We start from the raw sequence: 16,433 nt of genomic DNA, 5'->3' as shown, positions 1-16,433 counted from the left end.
GTTTTAGTAATCAATCCACATAGAAAAATCAGATTCTGACTCACAAGTTACAATGACCTCAGCAGTAAAAATTGTTATGAGAAAAATGGTTTATTTTTAAAAATGTGTGGCAAGAACAGAGCCACATTAAAGAACTAGCTGCTTCCCTGTCATTTTATAAAACCAACAACAAAAAAGTCTACAACATTTACTGTTTAGTATGTAGCTGTGTTGCAATATCTGAATTAAATGTTAATGTTACATACCCGCAAAACACCATCGGCCTGTTGCTCTGGCAAAAATCACAAGGAAGATGACAAGTAGCACGAAGAGGATTGCCACTACAATACCAATAATTGAGCCAGCTCCAAGCTCCATCACTGCAAGCACATTATTTCTAAAATCAATGCTATATACAAACAAATAAACATATAGTAAAGTCAAGTAGAAGCAAAATAAATAGACAATAAGCCAGAAATTAGAAATGCTTGTAGCTGAGCCAATAGTCTGGAATATGGGGAACACTTCATCTCCTGAATTTAGAAGACTAAACAGTATGAAACAAATCTGACTTTCAGAGTAAAGTAAATATTGCTTTCTATTTTACCTATCATATATTTATCTCGGGTATCTAACTATGCACAATATTACTAACTACAGTAAACCATGATCAAAGAAAGTGAAAGTGTTCTCCTATATGTGATCCACCTAAACCTCACCAACATGCTATCGATTTCAGTATGTTGTCTATGATCTATCATACACAACTATATATTAAAATAAAAGACATTCAAATAGTTCTCTCTTAATAATAATGCATTGCAAAACACAGAAGTAATGAAGTAGACTGTTTAAAGTAGTTTATAAACAATAAACAATGAGAAAATTGCATTTAATATGTTGGATAGCATTCCGTGAACAAATACATTACATAAAATTACAAAATGCTGAAATTTTCATGGACAGTTTCTACAGTTACCCAACGATATTTGTTAAGTAATCATGCAATGTAAAAACACTAACTAATTATTTTTAATGCAGGAAGCAAGAGCATCTATAAAATAGTCTGTAGGGGGATGGGGTGGGTAAGACCTGGAGGGGATGGACTATTTTTAACATTTCTGAAGACGAATGGCAGCTTGCAAGTAGCCATTAAAAAGGTCCAGTTTCAACCCTGTTAAATACCTGTGTAATATCGACTTCTCAATCATCATCTTGAAAGAAAAACACCTGACTGCACTATATCACTATATTTTTTCCTTCCCCCAAGAGTTAGGTGGAGGGGGGAGGTCGTTGCATGTGGTGCCACCTCGCCCCCGGGTGTGTGCACCCTCGGCAGGAAGCATCGCAGTTTTCCTGCAAATTCTAATATATTAAAGGTAAGGAAAAGGGATACAATGTTAGTGTTCCACATTCCGTTAACACGGAGACCACCACAACAAGGAGCATTAATTTAGCTTGGATAAGGACAAGTGACAGGCCTGTCTGGATAGCCAAGCACATTACTACACCCTCTTCTGGGACACAAGGACCCACGTCTGTCCTGGATTGAATCCACCTCACATATTAACAAACCAGTGCAGTGTGCCAGACAGCTTGGATGTTATTTATGGTTGGTTTTCCACATCCACCTAGCTAAACACTGGGCTGGTTTCCACAGCCCACCTCAGATACATGATGCACAAACAACATGTGAAAATATCTGTTGCTGCCAGAAGGGATACACTGATTCCTGCTCCAGGATGACGGAGAGCTAGTAGTAGCTTTAAAATTCGTTAGGGAATGGCAAGCCTTCCTAATAATAGCCTATATATGGGTATGGTTGGTTCCCTGTGAAAAATAAATAAGCACCATACTAGTCCCAACCTGAGGCATTGGCTGGATACACGGTACAGGAAGGGGAAGGGGAAAGGGAAAAAGGGGAAAAAGGGGGGGAAAGAGGAAAGGGGAAGGGGAAGGGGAAAGGGGAAAGGGAAAAAGGGAAAAAGGGGGAGAAAGGGGAAGGGGAAGGGGAAAGGGAAAGGAAAGACAAGAGCTGGAATTATCATATCATTCACTTGCTATGAGTTAGAAAAACCACAGAAAATTTTTATGTGGTGTCCAGATGGTTTGACAAACAATCAGATAAAATTATATGATCTGACTACAAATGAATATGTATAATTACCATCTCTTTGAATGGAGCAGTAAGCAGTAAAACCTTTTAGTAAGGTGACACAGAATTTTTTCAACTTATATATAAACATATTGGTACAATAAAAATGATGCAAGTATTGCCCTCCCTTCCACTCCATTCCTCATTCAACAACTAGCTTGCCTCTCTTCTTAAATGAATATTAATATATTTCATAAATAAAGAAAATAAGCAAATTTATTTGTTTGGGTGCCAATGTAATGCACACTTGTTTTAAAAAATTATTTCTTCAAAATACATTATTACTAGTTTTATATTTTCTAATTCAAGAAATGAGTGTTGAACAAAACTTTCAATCGCCTCCCCACACCTTCTATCATCAATCATTATCAATAAGATACTTTCCAAAATTAAGAACAACTAATATGACATTCTTACTTTTCTCTCGTTCTTCATGTCATCATGCGTAATACAAATTCTTACAGCCAAAGAAGGCATGCACCTAACATGATCTGGAGAAAATATTTAGTTCATCTGCTTTGTGAAGATATTGTGTTTTCTTTGAAGAATCATTTAACTAAAAGAGCAGCGGTTAATGAATTTCAATATTCATTCATCAATGTTCTACAAAATAATATAACTCAGAAAACAGCTACTATGAATTATAATATAAAACAATACAACTTAGAAAATGATTACTATGAATTATAATACCTTCCAAAGGCATAATTTCAACATGCACTAATAGTACTACCTATACTAGCAACTACAGAAATAGCACTGATTCCCTTTCCAAATTACTTTTACTACATGTCAATCACCTGAAAATCCATTTTGAGCTGCAAAAATAATATTTGAAATGTATAGATAAGTTGGGTGAACATACTTAAAACAGAAAATTATGATATAATGCACATTCAAATGCTAATCATTATATTATGATGCCTACCTGTAGGTTCTGAACTTGTAGACAGAGATATTTTGTAAGTTGCTGATCCATAGTAATTTGATGCTTTAAGTGTGAACTGCTTATTTATATCTGTCTCTTCAACACGGGTGATTTTTAAGGTTGCTTCCCATGTGCCTCCTCCCTGTAATTATAACACATACACTGTCACATAATGTGGGCTATGAAAGAAAAAATCATAAAATCATGTTGTCAATCACTCTCATGTAATGAATATGTGCAGCTATACTGGACTTAAACATCGATAAAGGGAGAGAGAGAGAGAGAGAGAGAGAGAGAGAGAGAGAGAGAGAGAGAGAGAGAGAGAGAGAGAGCGCTTATGGAGGATTTGAATGTTAAGGCAATTTACCTACAAGGCTATAATGAATTTTTAGAGCAACTCCCCTGAAAATATTCCACAGTCCTGCTTGCAAGCAAAAACTCCAAGGAGAAAAGTAGTCCTGCTGTATACTGAGGTATGTTGAACCTTAGTAAGCAAGCTGGAATGTTAGTGTTGCCATTAAGACTTAAAACTGAGCAAAACTTGTGAAGTGGACACTTTGTGATCTGAGCATTATGGACTTTTATGGTATTAAAGATAAAGCCTGAAACATCTATAATCACATCTCAAGAACTGTCAGAAAGTTGTCTGTCTAGGCAAAGGAAACTTTAAACAATAGAAACTCAAGGTCCGAATATCAACAATGTAAGGAAACAATAGATTGCTATTTACCATCAAGATGATACGTTACATTGTAGACAGGTGCAGTGATATATATATATATATATATATATATATATATATATATATATATAATACTGTTACCTTTCAGCCACAGCCTTCATCAGAAAAAGAAAGAGAAATACAAACACATTCATTCACGCACACGTGGCCACCATCTCTGGCAGCTTGGACCAGAACTCTGGTCAGAAATGGCATTGTGTGTGTGTGTGTGTGTGTGTGTGTGTGTGTGTGTGTGAGGGGGGGCTTGCACGTGTGAAAAATGTGTGTGTTTGTTTCTTCTTCTGACAAAGACTGTGGCTGAAAGCTAATGTGTGAGTATCTTTTAATATTTCCCGTCTGTAACTTAACGTGTCATCTTTATGGTGAGCAGCACACTATCTTTTTCATAACTGTCAACAGAAACTTTGTTACTTCTGATAATGATTAACCACCTGCCCTCACTTATAAAATCCAACACAATACCACATGCTGATGACACAACCTTACTTCACTATAGTAGTGACTACAATACTCTGAAAAATTGTATTGATTATACAACCCCCCAAGTATCTTATTAGTTTAGAGTATATGGATTTCTAATTGGTGAAAATAACATACAATACGGTTTTTACTTTAAAAAAACTTTCTTCTGATGATCCTGCTTTTGTAAAGTTCTTGGGTGTATACTCAGTTGATACATTACTGTCAGGTATATTAATGGCAAGTTGTTTAGAATAATTTATTTGTTAAAGTGTCTAATGAACTGCATGTGCTAAATCTGTGTTAGAACATTTTGTGTTGCATTTTTTCAAGACATTATTTTATTTGGTACTACAAGACGACTGATAAATCTAAAAAAATGAAAGTTTTGCAATTATTTGTTTGTGTGCAAGTACATGTCTGCAGTGCTGGACCACACTGAAATCCCTGCATTACAAAAGTGTAGCATATTGCTAGAGGATCCAAAAATAAATAGTGCAGTCCATTGCTAAAGTAGAGTACTGTGTGGTGATTTGTTTTTGGCAGCAACATAAATGTTAAGAAGTGTCAAGCCAATTCAGATGACTACTTCGGGTTTCTGAACTGACCTGACATGGATGCAACACTTCTGCTGCTGTCAAAAACAAACTACCACACAATTCTCCATTTTATCAGTGGGCACCTCCAATGGTGTGCTATGGCAGTGTGGCATGAGGATTTCAACATACACCAGGACTTCAGAAATGTAACAGCAAGTAAACAGAACATTAATTATGTAAATTTTATTTTTTTGAATTGTCCTATCCCAACTTTAGGGCAACTCTAGTTATGTATGTGTTTCTACTGTAGCAGAAGGCCACTGGAGTAATTACTGGCTCTTCGTATGAGGCACATTGCAAACCTCTGTTTTCTGAGCAATGGGGTTAATCCTATCAATTCAATGGGGAATATACAGATATGAATGCAATATAGGTAGTTATGAAAGCTATTTGGTTTGCAAAAATCTATATACGGAGTCAGCAGAAGAGGACACACAGAAAAATGTAAAATTATGGGCATCTGAAGAGAGAAAGGGTAGAAGGAAAGTAAATTGGCAAGCCTTAGCGATACACAAAGAGTCACACAGGACCCAAGATTAGGGGAGACTTACCATATTTTCATTTCATTGATCTACATAAATTATGGGTATGAGTACATAAGTATGACAGCTTTGGAATACACCATTTACCTAAGTAAAGATATGTCTAAATGGTACTTTCTGAAATCAAAATTTATGAGGTGTATTTAGCTCATCCTTCTTACCAAGTTTTCTGGAATGCTTGCTTGATAGTGGTTTTCAGGATCAGTGGAACCCTCTTGAACCTGTTTTCCATCAACTTCCCATACTACTCTTGGCGTTGGGTTTGCTTGGATTTGCACTTTGATTATTCCTTCCTTACCAACTTCAAATCCAAACTGCTCAGTTGGAGAGGATAACTGTGGCTGAGGTGGATCTGTTAGCAGGCAGAAGGACAAAAATCATACACCATCCACAATCGAGTGCTATACGAAAAATGTAAAATTATTATTCTAAACCCAAGTATAAAATAGACACAACAATTGTAATAATTATGTATTCAATAAGGATGTGAATGCTTGGATAAGAGACAAGAGCAAACAGCAGGAATACAATGAGACAACATGGATTATTTTGATTTGTTTTCTCTGTCAAGGGGTTTTCTAAAAGGAAATTTACCTTTCTCCAATTGCAACGAATAAATTTAATGGGAATATTTTGTTTTCATATAGATACAGTGTAAAATGTTGAAAGTAGGAATCACAACAGGCTTAAGTTAATGTGACAACACTGTTATTGCCATTGAAATTTCTATATTTTCTTTGGTTTATTAGAAAATGTTAAAATAATGAACAAGTTGCAAGTAGTGATGCTAATGTTTAACTCATTATTTCTGTGACTCCATCAGGAAATTTAATTTCCAACCACAGTAAGCAAAGCTTTAACATGAGAACAGATCATTGCTTGCACTGAAGGCAGAGAATAATGAATTTCTTCATGTGGGAATGAAGAAAACTTATTGCCAAATACTAACTGTACACAACAATATAACATTTCCAGCTCTAGGGAGACTGTTTTGAAGCTACTTTTCCAATTAGTACCTGTCCTTTTAAATTGGAAGACTCCCAGTTTCACACGAAAATGGAACTCTGTGCTCAGTTTATACTTCTGGCACATAAGGAAAACATTACCAACATGTCAGGGCAATATAGGCCTTTTAAAATATTCCTCTGAAACCCATTTAAGACTTTACTGACTTGTCAAAAGAACAGAACTGCTCAGTTCAGTACTATATAAACTGAAGGTGGAGGAGAAAAGAAAGAGAGGGAACTACTGATGTCAGCTGCATCAGGACTTAATGAGGAATCAGCAATGATGAGTGAAAATGTACCAGATTGGTATTCGAACCTGGGATTCCCTGCTTATTACCCAGTTGCATTAACCACTATGTACCAGGACACAGTATTTATCACAACTGTGCAAACTATCTTGCCACGCCTCCCAGCTGACCCACATTCCCACCAAGCACCACCTATTGGCAGTCCCCATCCATGTCCTCCTTGCTCACTACTCTGAAATTACTGCAGAAGGTTGAATGTGTTTGTGTATCTGCACTGTACGTGGTTGATTCATTGCCCATCAAGGTGAATCAGTTATATGAATGCATGATGTCTGTTCTTTAAGAATGTCCACAAGAACAAACACCACATATTCATATCAGTGCAGTACATCACACTAAGTTACAAAGCAATATGATACCTTAAAAATAATGTCACTCCTTGAAGAATTGTTCTCTTCTACTGAAATCCAAAGGGTAAGAACACATTAGAGATTTAATAAAATCATCTGTCACCAGGCACTGTCATCTTACCTTCTTTGTTTAATTTATGATGATCATGTCTTTAGTCATACAAGATCAATGAATACTTAAAATCATGACATGAAAACCATCTTTCCCATGTTTTAGGACATTATATGCTCATGATTATCCTCCATGTGGTTTTCACATGAATGATTTCACAAGATGATGATGATTCACAAAATGACAAGACGCATCTTCCAAGAAATTTATACACACTACCATTATTTTAATTTTTTAATAGATTCTAACTGAAATAATATACTTTTGGCTACCATAAAAGGAAGGAGCTTACAAAGAATCAATTTCAACCTCAACCTTGTACTTGTACTCAACAAATAAGAAACAAAAAAGTAACAAAAAGAAAATAATACAGCCAGAAGCTGTAGATCACCAGCTGATCTGTAACAAAATTACATCTGAATTAATACAAAGTTCCAAGATTTCCAGCAATATAAGCTTATTGAAAGATCATTACATTTCAGACAGTGTCACTCATTATCATCTGGCAAAGTGGTGGGACTGCATGTACATTGCCTTTATTTACGAGGAGCCAGGTAGCAACCTGACCATTCTGAATGCCACAGAGCAGTTGGAAGGGGCTGGAAAGGCAGGTCCTGACATGATCACTCAGGCTCAATCTCATGTGCCACCTGGATGTTTTTAAGCTGGTGAGGATCACATTGTATTATGACCAGTAACAAGTACCTATCAGAGCTGAGTTGACAGCCTCCATTCACCTTTATGAGACTGTCACTGGTTCTAATTTTGATGGCTTTGTTTATTATGCTACCTCACAATCCACTGGCAGAAAACAGCACTCCAGTCCATTCAAAATTACACACAGAGTACTGTTGCAAGCTGTGTTCAGCATTCACTAATTTGTCATTGTGTCCAAGCTGAATGTACCTGCTCCTAGCAGCACTCTACAATTCATCGGCATGTCTGCTTGCACTCATGTTGAATATTGTAAATGTCAGGCATGCACAGTGTCACTGGATCTTTTGCCACGACAGCTACCTCTAGAATCTTCTGCTGTCTTTCTTCAAAACCATTGTGATCTTGGCTGTCAGCAGTCTGGCATGTCAGAAGCACCAGTTACTTGCTCTCTTCCCACATTACTTTAGCAGTACATGGAGTTAGTATTGCCTTTTTAATTTCTATCACTGCAGCCTTCCTCCAGGAAGACCCCTCTCTAGTAGAGAGGCTTTTGTAGTCACTTGTAGCCTGAGGCCTGTACAGCTGTGATTCCAAAACAGTCCTACAGTGGTCTGATGTAAGTGTGACCTAACATGTCATCTTGTTTATTCCATGTCCAAATGCCTACTTCCATGGAAAATTATACATTCTAGTGGCCAGTGTTGATGTGTACCAGGAATCAATCCAGGGTCTTCCTGCCAAGTGCTCACACAATAAGCTTGTCATCAACGTATCTGTAGAAATGATTGTGTTTGAGGTGAGCAGTTTAGGAAGCACTTTCCTCAAAATGCTCCTTTTATAACTTGGCTAATCCTGTTACTGGGAGAAATCCCACAGCCACACTGTCTGCTTGATGACAATATCACTCACCATACTGATGGAGTACGTCACAAATCTGAAGTCTTTCCTAAAGCTTGTGTGTCTACTGTTTCAGTATTCTGAGTGAATTTTACTTTCTGTCACAACATTTAGGTCTGCAGGAGCCCATCTTTTCCTTTCTCCAAATTAAGGAATTTCCAAAAATGGAAATTAAAATATGCTTTTAAATTTTAGGCTACATGATCCATGAACCAGTTACTATTTTGTCAACTGGTAAGTAGATTCTTCTCTTGTTGCACAGATGTTACCAACATTAACTATTTACTTTTATTTTAAACAGAGCAAACACTTCTCTAATATGGTAAGCTGTCACAACGTGAAGGTTTTCCGTGAAGGTTTTCTGGAACGCCACGGGACTAGCTACGGTATTACTAGGGGTCTTACGCTTGTGCTTTCCTCAGACTTTTGAATTAACCAGCCTATCCAGTTATGCAGGGAAGTACATTTAAAATAGAGTTGTTACCAAATAAATACAATTCCTTCTCACAAACAATTTCAAAGATGAAATGTTCTCTACAATACATTTATCCTTCCACATACCTTACCTTTTGAATCTGTAAGTTGAATGCAGTGACTATACAATCTTTGTGTAACTGTCACCTGAAAATTTCCTAATGGAAGTACTGGTCAGATTTATCTGCAAATATATGGCAGCTAAAATTCTGTTCCAATTTCAGTGTATTGTCATAATCATACCCTTCCTTTCTTGCTTCTGTTTTCATTTACCTTCTTCCTTGAGTGTAATTTCTTTTCACCTCCTTCATTCATATTTACCATTCTTCGGTTTGCATTTATGTTGAACTATGGGATTAATTATTCTTTAAATTTATTTTTGTTGCCTTGCAAATCTCTTTTTTCCTATTCCTCAATCAGTTGGCTGATTAAATCTTAGTCTATAATTACCTCTTCTGATGCTGATATACCCATATCCAATTCCATTTAAGAGCACTAACTAATATTCTTCTCCCCAGTTTCGAGCCCTATCTGTATCAGTGACCTAATTACTTATGAGAAGGTGAACTTCTTAGCTGAGATCACTTGTAAACAACCTTTATTGGTGATTACTGGTTTCAGTAAGTAGAGTTACCACCTTCAGATCTTGGTAAAAGGTTATTACGTGTTTTCTACATCAGCTGTACAAGTACTTAAACGTTGCCAGGTATGGGGTGGACAAGATGAATGACACACTGGCAAGTCAAGGTTAAAACCACAATATACAGAGTAATTTACCAAGTGCTCATTTGGTGAATTACTGTGGATGTTGTGATTTCAACCTCGAGTTGGCGATGCATGGTTTATATCGTTCCTCACTTACCTGGCAATGTTTTAGAAAGAGTACTTTTACACTTGGTGTAGGAGACAAGTAATAACCTTTTATCGTGATCTGAATATGGTAACCACACTAACCAAAACTGGTAATCAACAATAACAGTTGTTTACAAGCAATCTTGGCTACGAAGGTCACCTTCTCTCATGTAATTATCACAGATCGGCCCTTAGAATTCAACATGAGTAAACTAAAGTGATCTAATTGCTGTCTTGCCTCCCTCTACCTTCCAGTGCTCCCAATCTTGGATATATCACTACTTATGTTAGTTGTGTCACACCCTGTGTCTGTTCTCTTATGTTGAACCTTTGAAGAACACAATTTCATATTATATGAATCAATTAACATTCTTTTACATATTAGAGTACCATTCGAGCTTTTTAAGAATGAGTCACAATGTTTTCTTAGATACTGACTTCATCTAAAGCTCCCCACCACCTTCCTGAAAATGACATTCCGACTAAGTCTGTTTCTCACATTTATATTGTCGTTGTTAGAAAGTTCTACTTACATGTTACATTCAGCATAATTCTACTTTCATTCATTGCAGCATTAGTCAGTGCAAGATGCTGGGAGATGCAACGTAAATATTTCCCATTATCTTGCCATGTGACTTCTCTTGTCAAGTTCTGTGATACTGTCCACGTCTCATTTACTGTGCCTCTTGTCTCTTCCAGCCTTGATAATCCGTCAGTCACTGGTTGATCACCTATAACAGAAAATATTAGTTTCTAACTAGCAAAAAGAAATAGAAATCAACACTCTGATGATACAGGGAATCATAAAAAATCTACTCAGCAAGTGGTGGCAGAAGAACACACATAGAAAAAAAGATTTTATATATGCAAGCTTTTGGAGCCAGTGGCTCCTTCTTCCAGCAGAAGAGCTGAAGGGAAAAGAATAGCGATGAAGGAAAAGGACTGGTGAGGTTTATGAAAAGGGGTACAGTTCGGTAAAGTACTCCAGAACTCCATGTCAGGGCAGACTTATTCTTCCATAAGGTGAGTCTCCCAGGGTTTAGGGTGACTTTTCTGAACTCTGCCCCTTCTAAGCCTCTCCAGTCCTTTTCCTTCATGCCTCTTCCTAGCCTCTTATAACCTTCTGCTGGATAAAGGAGCCACTGGCTCTGAAAGCTTGCATACGTAAAGCCTTTTTTCCTATGTGTGTTCTCATGCCACCACTTGGTGAGAAGATTTTTTATCTATCCAATTACATTACTTTGTCAAAAATTGATTATTTTCATCATCATAAATCAGCTTACTTATCGGATTATTCATTATGGCTACATACATAGCAAAAATGATCATTATATGAGACTTTACTATCATCTGAATTACTGCTACTCTTTTGTTTATCAGCTCAACAAGAACATCAAATATTCAAGTGGTGCAGAGGTACAGTGCAGGTTATACTGGAACAGCTTCAGGAGATTTTTCCTTCATTAACATTCCAAAGAGCTAGCATACCCAGACGCTGAGCAATATCCTCCTAGGCTCGTTCATCATGTTCCATACATCTTATCAAGGAGGAGAAACTTCAAGAATGTGGAATGCTTCAAGGTACACATTAGCAATAAACTATCATTGTACTGCTTATTGTTATTCACACACATTCTGGATAAATTTAATCAAGTAAATAAGAAAGAAAGCTGCTACTCTGAAAACAGCTACCTCCTCAGTTACATCAGACTGTTACTGTTCATCTCTTATTGATACCAGCAGTTTAATATTTACCTGAGTACAAAGGGATTTATCAAATTAAATATTTATGAGAGACCAGAGCGGTCAATGTTATGCCAGACTCAAGTCAACAAAAAATTGTCAAACTCAGTGGAAAGTAAAAGGAAGTGCCACTGTTTATCAGAACAATTGTAAGTTCCAATGAATCATAATGATCTTGTCAATTTTAATGACACAACTGACTCACTAAAAAAACTGTTTTATAAGCCTAATGATCTGTTATGCATATTGCTCTGTTACACTCATTTACTGTGCAATACCACAATAATCCAAAGACTCGTGTGAAATATTTCTCCATACTAATTTTGTATGGAGAAATTGTATAATTATTGCAAACTATGTCTATTTGAAACTGTTTACTATAGCCAGATCTTGATGGCCCACAACAATTTTTACAACACACAATGCACTCCATTACAAAACTGACTATTTGTTGACACCTCATAAAATGTCGTATCAACCTATCGCTTCAGTAGTTAAGCTGTGCCACATAGCTGTTTTCTCCACCTCTTCATTAGTTACTTGATATATGCACCTAATCATCAGCATTCTCCTGCAACAACACAGTCCAGAAGCTTCCACTCTCCTCTTGTGTGTATTGCTAATCACCTGCTTATCATCTTTTGTAAAAGGTATATTTCAGACAAATGCCTCCAAAAAATACTTCCTGGCACTTAAATCTATATTTTATTTTAACAAATTTCTCTTTTTCAGAAACACTTTTCTTGTTATTTTCAGTCAGTATTTTATATCCTCTGCACTTCGTCCATTGTCTGTCACCAAATAACAAAATTCATCTACCATTTCTAATGTCTCATTTCCTAACATAATTACCTAAGCATCTCATTTAATCTGCCTACATTCAATTAACCTGGTTTTACTTTTATTGATGTTCATCTTATAAACTCTTTTCAAAATACTATCCATTTGGTTCTCATGCTCTTAGAAGTCCTTTTGCAACACTGGGAGAGTTATAACATCGTTGGTAAGGCTTAAAGTTTATATTTCATTCCCTGAACATTAATTAATCTTCCAAATTTCTTCTAGGTTTTCTTTATATCTGCTCTACATATGAACTGAGCAACATGGGTGATAACCTACAATTCAGCCTCTCTTCCTTCTCAAATACTGCTTCCTTTTCATGTCCTTTGGTAGACTCTTGTTCAGAACTGTGACACTTCAAATCCCTGTCCAGGCATCCAGACACCTTTCCATGAATTACCTAAACTGCTTAATGCAAAGGCTGAGATGGTTACTTTGAAAGGACACATCAATTTCCTATCCCAATTTGAGCTTTTGCTACATCTTCACTGACTTCACCTTTGATGGGGCATTACACACTAATCTTTCTTAGTTCCATCATGTCATTGGATGCTTACAGCCACAGTCTTGTTACTGGACAAGCTTCTGAATAGCCTTTTACTCTAGTTATCTTATGCACAGTAACTTCAGGATAACAAAGTATATACTCTAGTCAAAATTGTCAAAAGCTTTATCAGAATCTGCAAACGCTTTATTACATTACATTACATTAATTGCATTTCTTCTACCTATCCTACGAAGATTAACAATAGTGTCCTTATTGCTCAGTGTATTCCTACGTTTCTGAAGAACCCAACACTTTTGTTCTTCAGGTTGGCTTCTACTAGTTGTTCCATCATTCTGTAGATAGTTTATGTTAATACACACATCAAAAAAAGTTTTGCATCACCTCGGTTTTGAGAGTTCCAGACCCTGTACAGAAAATTGGAAGAGAGATCAACATAATCATCATTTCCACCCTTTTTATTGCTCATAAAAATCACTCATTGCATGTTATACCACCACACAGCGGGACCTTCGGAGGTGGTGATCCAGACTGCTGTACACACTGATACCTCTAATACCCAGTAGCACATCCTGTTGCATTGATGCATGCCTGTATTCATCATGGCACACTATCCACAAGTTCATCAAGGCACTGTTGGTCCAGATTGTCCCACTCCTCAATGGCGATTCGGCATAGATCCCTCAGAGTGGTTGGTGGGTCACGTCGTCCATAAACAGCCCTTTCCAATCTATCCCAGGCATGTTTGATAGGGTTCATGTCTGGAGAACATGCTGGCCACTCTAGTCGAGTGATGTCATTATCCTAAAGGAAGTCATTCACAATATGTGCACAATGGGGGTGCGAACTGTCATCCATGAAGACGAATGCCTCACTAATATGCTGCTGGCATGGTTGCACTATCGATCGGAGGATGGCATTCACATATCGTACAGCCATTACGGCGCCTTCCATGACCACCCCAAAGTAAGCAGGGAACCTCCACCTTGCTGCACTCACTTGACAGTGTGTCTAAGGCATTCAGCCTGACAGGGTTGCCTCCGAACACGTCTGGTTGAAGGCATATGCGATACTCATTGGTGAAGAGAACGTCAAGCCGATCCTGAGTGGTCCATTCGGCATGTTGTTGGGCCCATCTGTACCACACTGTATGGTGCCGTGGTTGCAAAGATGGATCTTGCCATGGACGTCAGGAGTGAAGTTGCGCATCATGCAGCCTATTGCGCACAGTATGAGTCGTAACACGATGTCCTGTGGCTGCACGAAAAGCATTATTCAACATGATGGCATTGCTGTCAGGGTTCCTCTGAGCCATAATTTGTATGTAGCGGTCATCCACTGCAGTTTTAGCCTTTGGGCGGACTGAGCGAGGCACGTCATCAACAGTTGCTGTCTGTCTGTATCTCTCATTGCTTCGGTTCACTCCAAGACACCTGGACACTTCCCTTGTTGAGAGCCCTTCCTGGCACAAAGTAACAATGGGGATGTGATCGAACCACGGTATTGACTATCTAGGCTTTCTTGAACTACAGACAGCACAAGCCATGTACCTCCTTCCTGGTGGAATGACTGGAACTGTTCAGCTGTTGGACCCCTCCATCTAATAGGTGCTGCTCACGCACAGTTGTTTACATCTTTGGGTGGGTTTAGTGACATCTCTGAACAGTCAAAGGGACTGTGTCTGTGATAAAATATCCACAGTCAATGTCTATCTTCAGGAGTTCTGGGAACCAGGGTGATGCAAAACATTTTTTGATGTATGTATTATACAAACACGACTTATTAAACTAATGGTTCAGTCATTCTCATACCTGTAAGCACCTGCTTTCTTTGATACTGCAATTATTGTATTCTTCATTAAGTTAGAGGGTATTTCATCTATACCATGCATACCAAGATTACGTTCTTCCAAGGATCTAAATAATTGTGAATGGTTTTCGTGAACTCCAGGTGCCTTGTGTTGACTTGGCCTTTCAATGATTTGTCAAAATCTTCTTGCAGTGCTGTATCACCTGTTCATTTTCATTCACCTCCTGTATTGTATATGTTTCTTTCCCTTATATAGCTATGCAGTTACAGTATCTAACAAAGTCCGTTTAGAGACTTTGAGGACTTATGGTGGGAACCAAGATTAACAAGTTTAGCATAGGAACTCGTGTCTGGAAACATACCAGTTTCCTGCTACACACAAAATACCACAACACACGAAGATAGCATGTACGTGATGATCACTGACGTCAACAAAGATATGGTACATCTGTACCATACATGCCCTGGTCCTCCAGCATCCACTGCACACACAACCCACACCAGTAGGTCCTCCCTGGATGCCACAGAGGTCTTGTAAATCAAGGATTTCATGTGACCCAAGAAGTAGCAGTCTGTTCTTGACTGCACGTGAAAAATGAGGTGGTGCACCAATGTGCTGAAACAACATGTTTTGATGCACATGCCGTGGCACATTTTCCAAGAGCCCCTGCAGTATAACATCAAGGAGTCACAAGTACAGGGGATGGGAAAGATAATGTGAACAGTGGTACTAATGCGATGGCTGCGTCTGACAGTCAACAATGCAGGTAAGGCATGTGTCACGCTGGACTGTGCATGTTCAGTACGGATTAGGTATCAGTGCAGGTTATTATTTACAAGTAGTGCTTCGTATTAGCATTCAGAGGTCGAGGTCGACATGCAATGAAAGACCTAACAGAGTTCCAATGAGGGCAGATTGTGGGAGCCTGATTAAAGTGACTGCAGAGCTCAACACCCATCTTCAAGACCCCGTATCTCTTGACACTGTCCGCAGAGTGACACTGTCCGCAGAGAACTCCATAAAGCAAATATTCATGGACGAGCTATTATACCGAAACTATTAGTGACAAAAACCAACACAAAGAAGCATAAAACATGGTGTCAGGAGCATAAATCCTGGGCAGCTGATCAGTGGAAACACATCATATGGTCCAACAAGTCAACATTTTCATTATTCCCAACATCGGGTCAGGTTTACATCTGGAGAATGCCAAACGAAGCCTACTATCCTGACTGCTTGATTCCAACCATTACACATGGAGGTGAAAGTGTGATGGTGTGGGCAGCCATATCAGGGTATTCTGCTGGCCCTGTCATTACTCTCAAGGGCCATGTTACAGCCAACTATTATGTGAACATTTTACGTAATCAGGTGCACTGCATGACCCAAATGTTGTTCATTGAAAATGATGCCATATTTCAGGATGATAACTCACCAATTCACACAGCAAGGACAGTACAACCATGGTATGAGG

The 16,433-nt window shown here is 38.1% G+C and overlaps 1 protein-coding gene across 1 annotated transcript in view; it reads right to left on the bottom strand.

The window, feature by feature from the left end:
* LOC126418731 (fasciclin-3-like) overlaps nt 1–16,433 on the bottom strand; it is a 149,908-nt gene that overhangs the window by 112,497 nt on the left and 20,978 nt on the right. The window contains exons 5-9 of the mRNA XM_050085642.1: nt 10,595–10,792; nt 5,566–5,756; nt 3,063–3,204; nt 2,935–2,952; nt 246–359 (exon numbers count right to left, since the gene is read on the bottom strand). Of these exons, the coding sequence (XP_049941599.1) occupies nt 246–359; nt 2,935–2,952; nt 3,063–3,204; nt 5,566–5,756; nt 10,595–10,792 (663 nt within the window). The remainder of the gene's footprint in view (nt 1–245; nt 360–2,934; nt 2,953–3,062; nt 3,205–5,565; nt 5,757–10,594; nt 10,793–16,433) is intronic.

The sequence above is a fragment of the Schistocerca serialis genome, chromosome 9, assembly GCF_023864345.2.
Source record: "Schistocerca serialis cubense isolate TAMUIC-IGC-003099 chromosome 9, iqSchSeri2.2, whole genome shotgun sequence".
Classification (NCBI taxonomy): domain Eukaryota; kingdom Metazoa; phylum Arthropoda; class Insecta; order Orthoptera; family Acrididae; genus Schistocerca; species Schistocerca serialis.
Note: the sequence above shows the minus strand (reverse complement) of the source record. Positions and strands in the feature narration are given on the sequence as shown.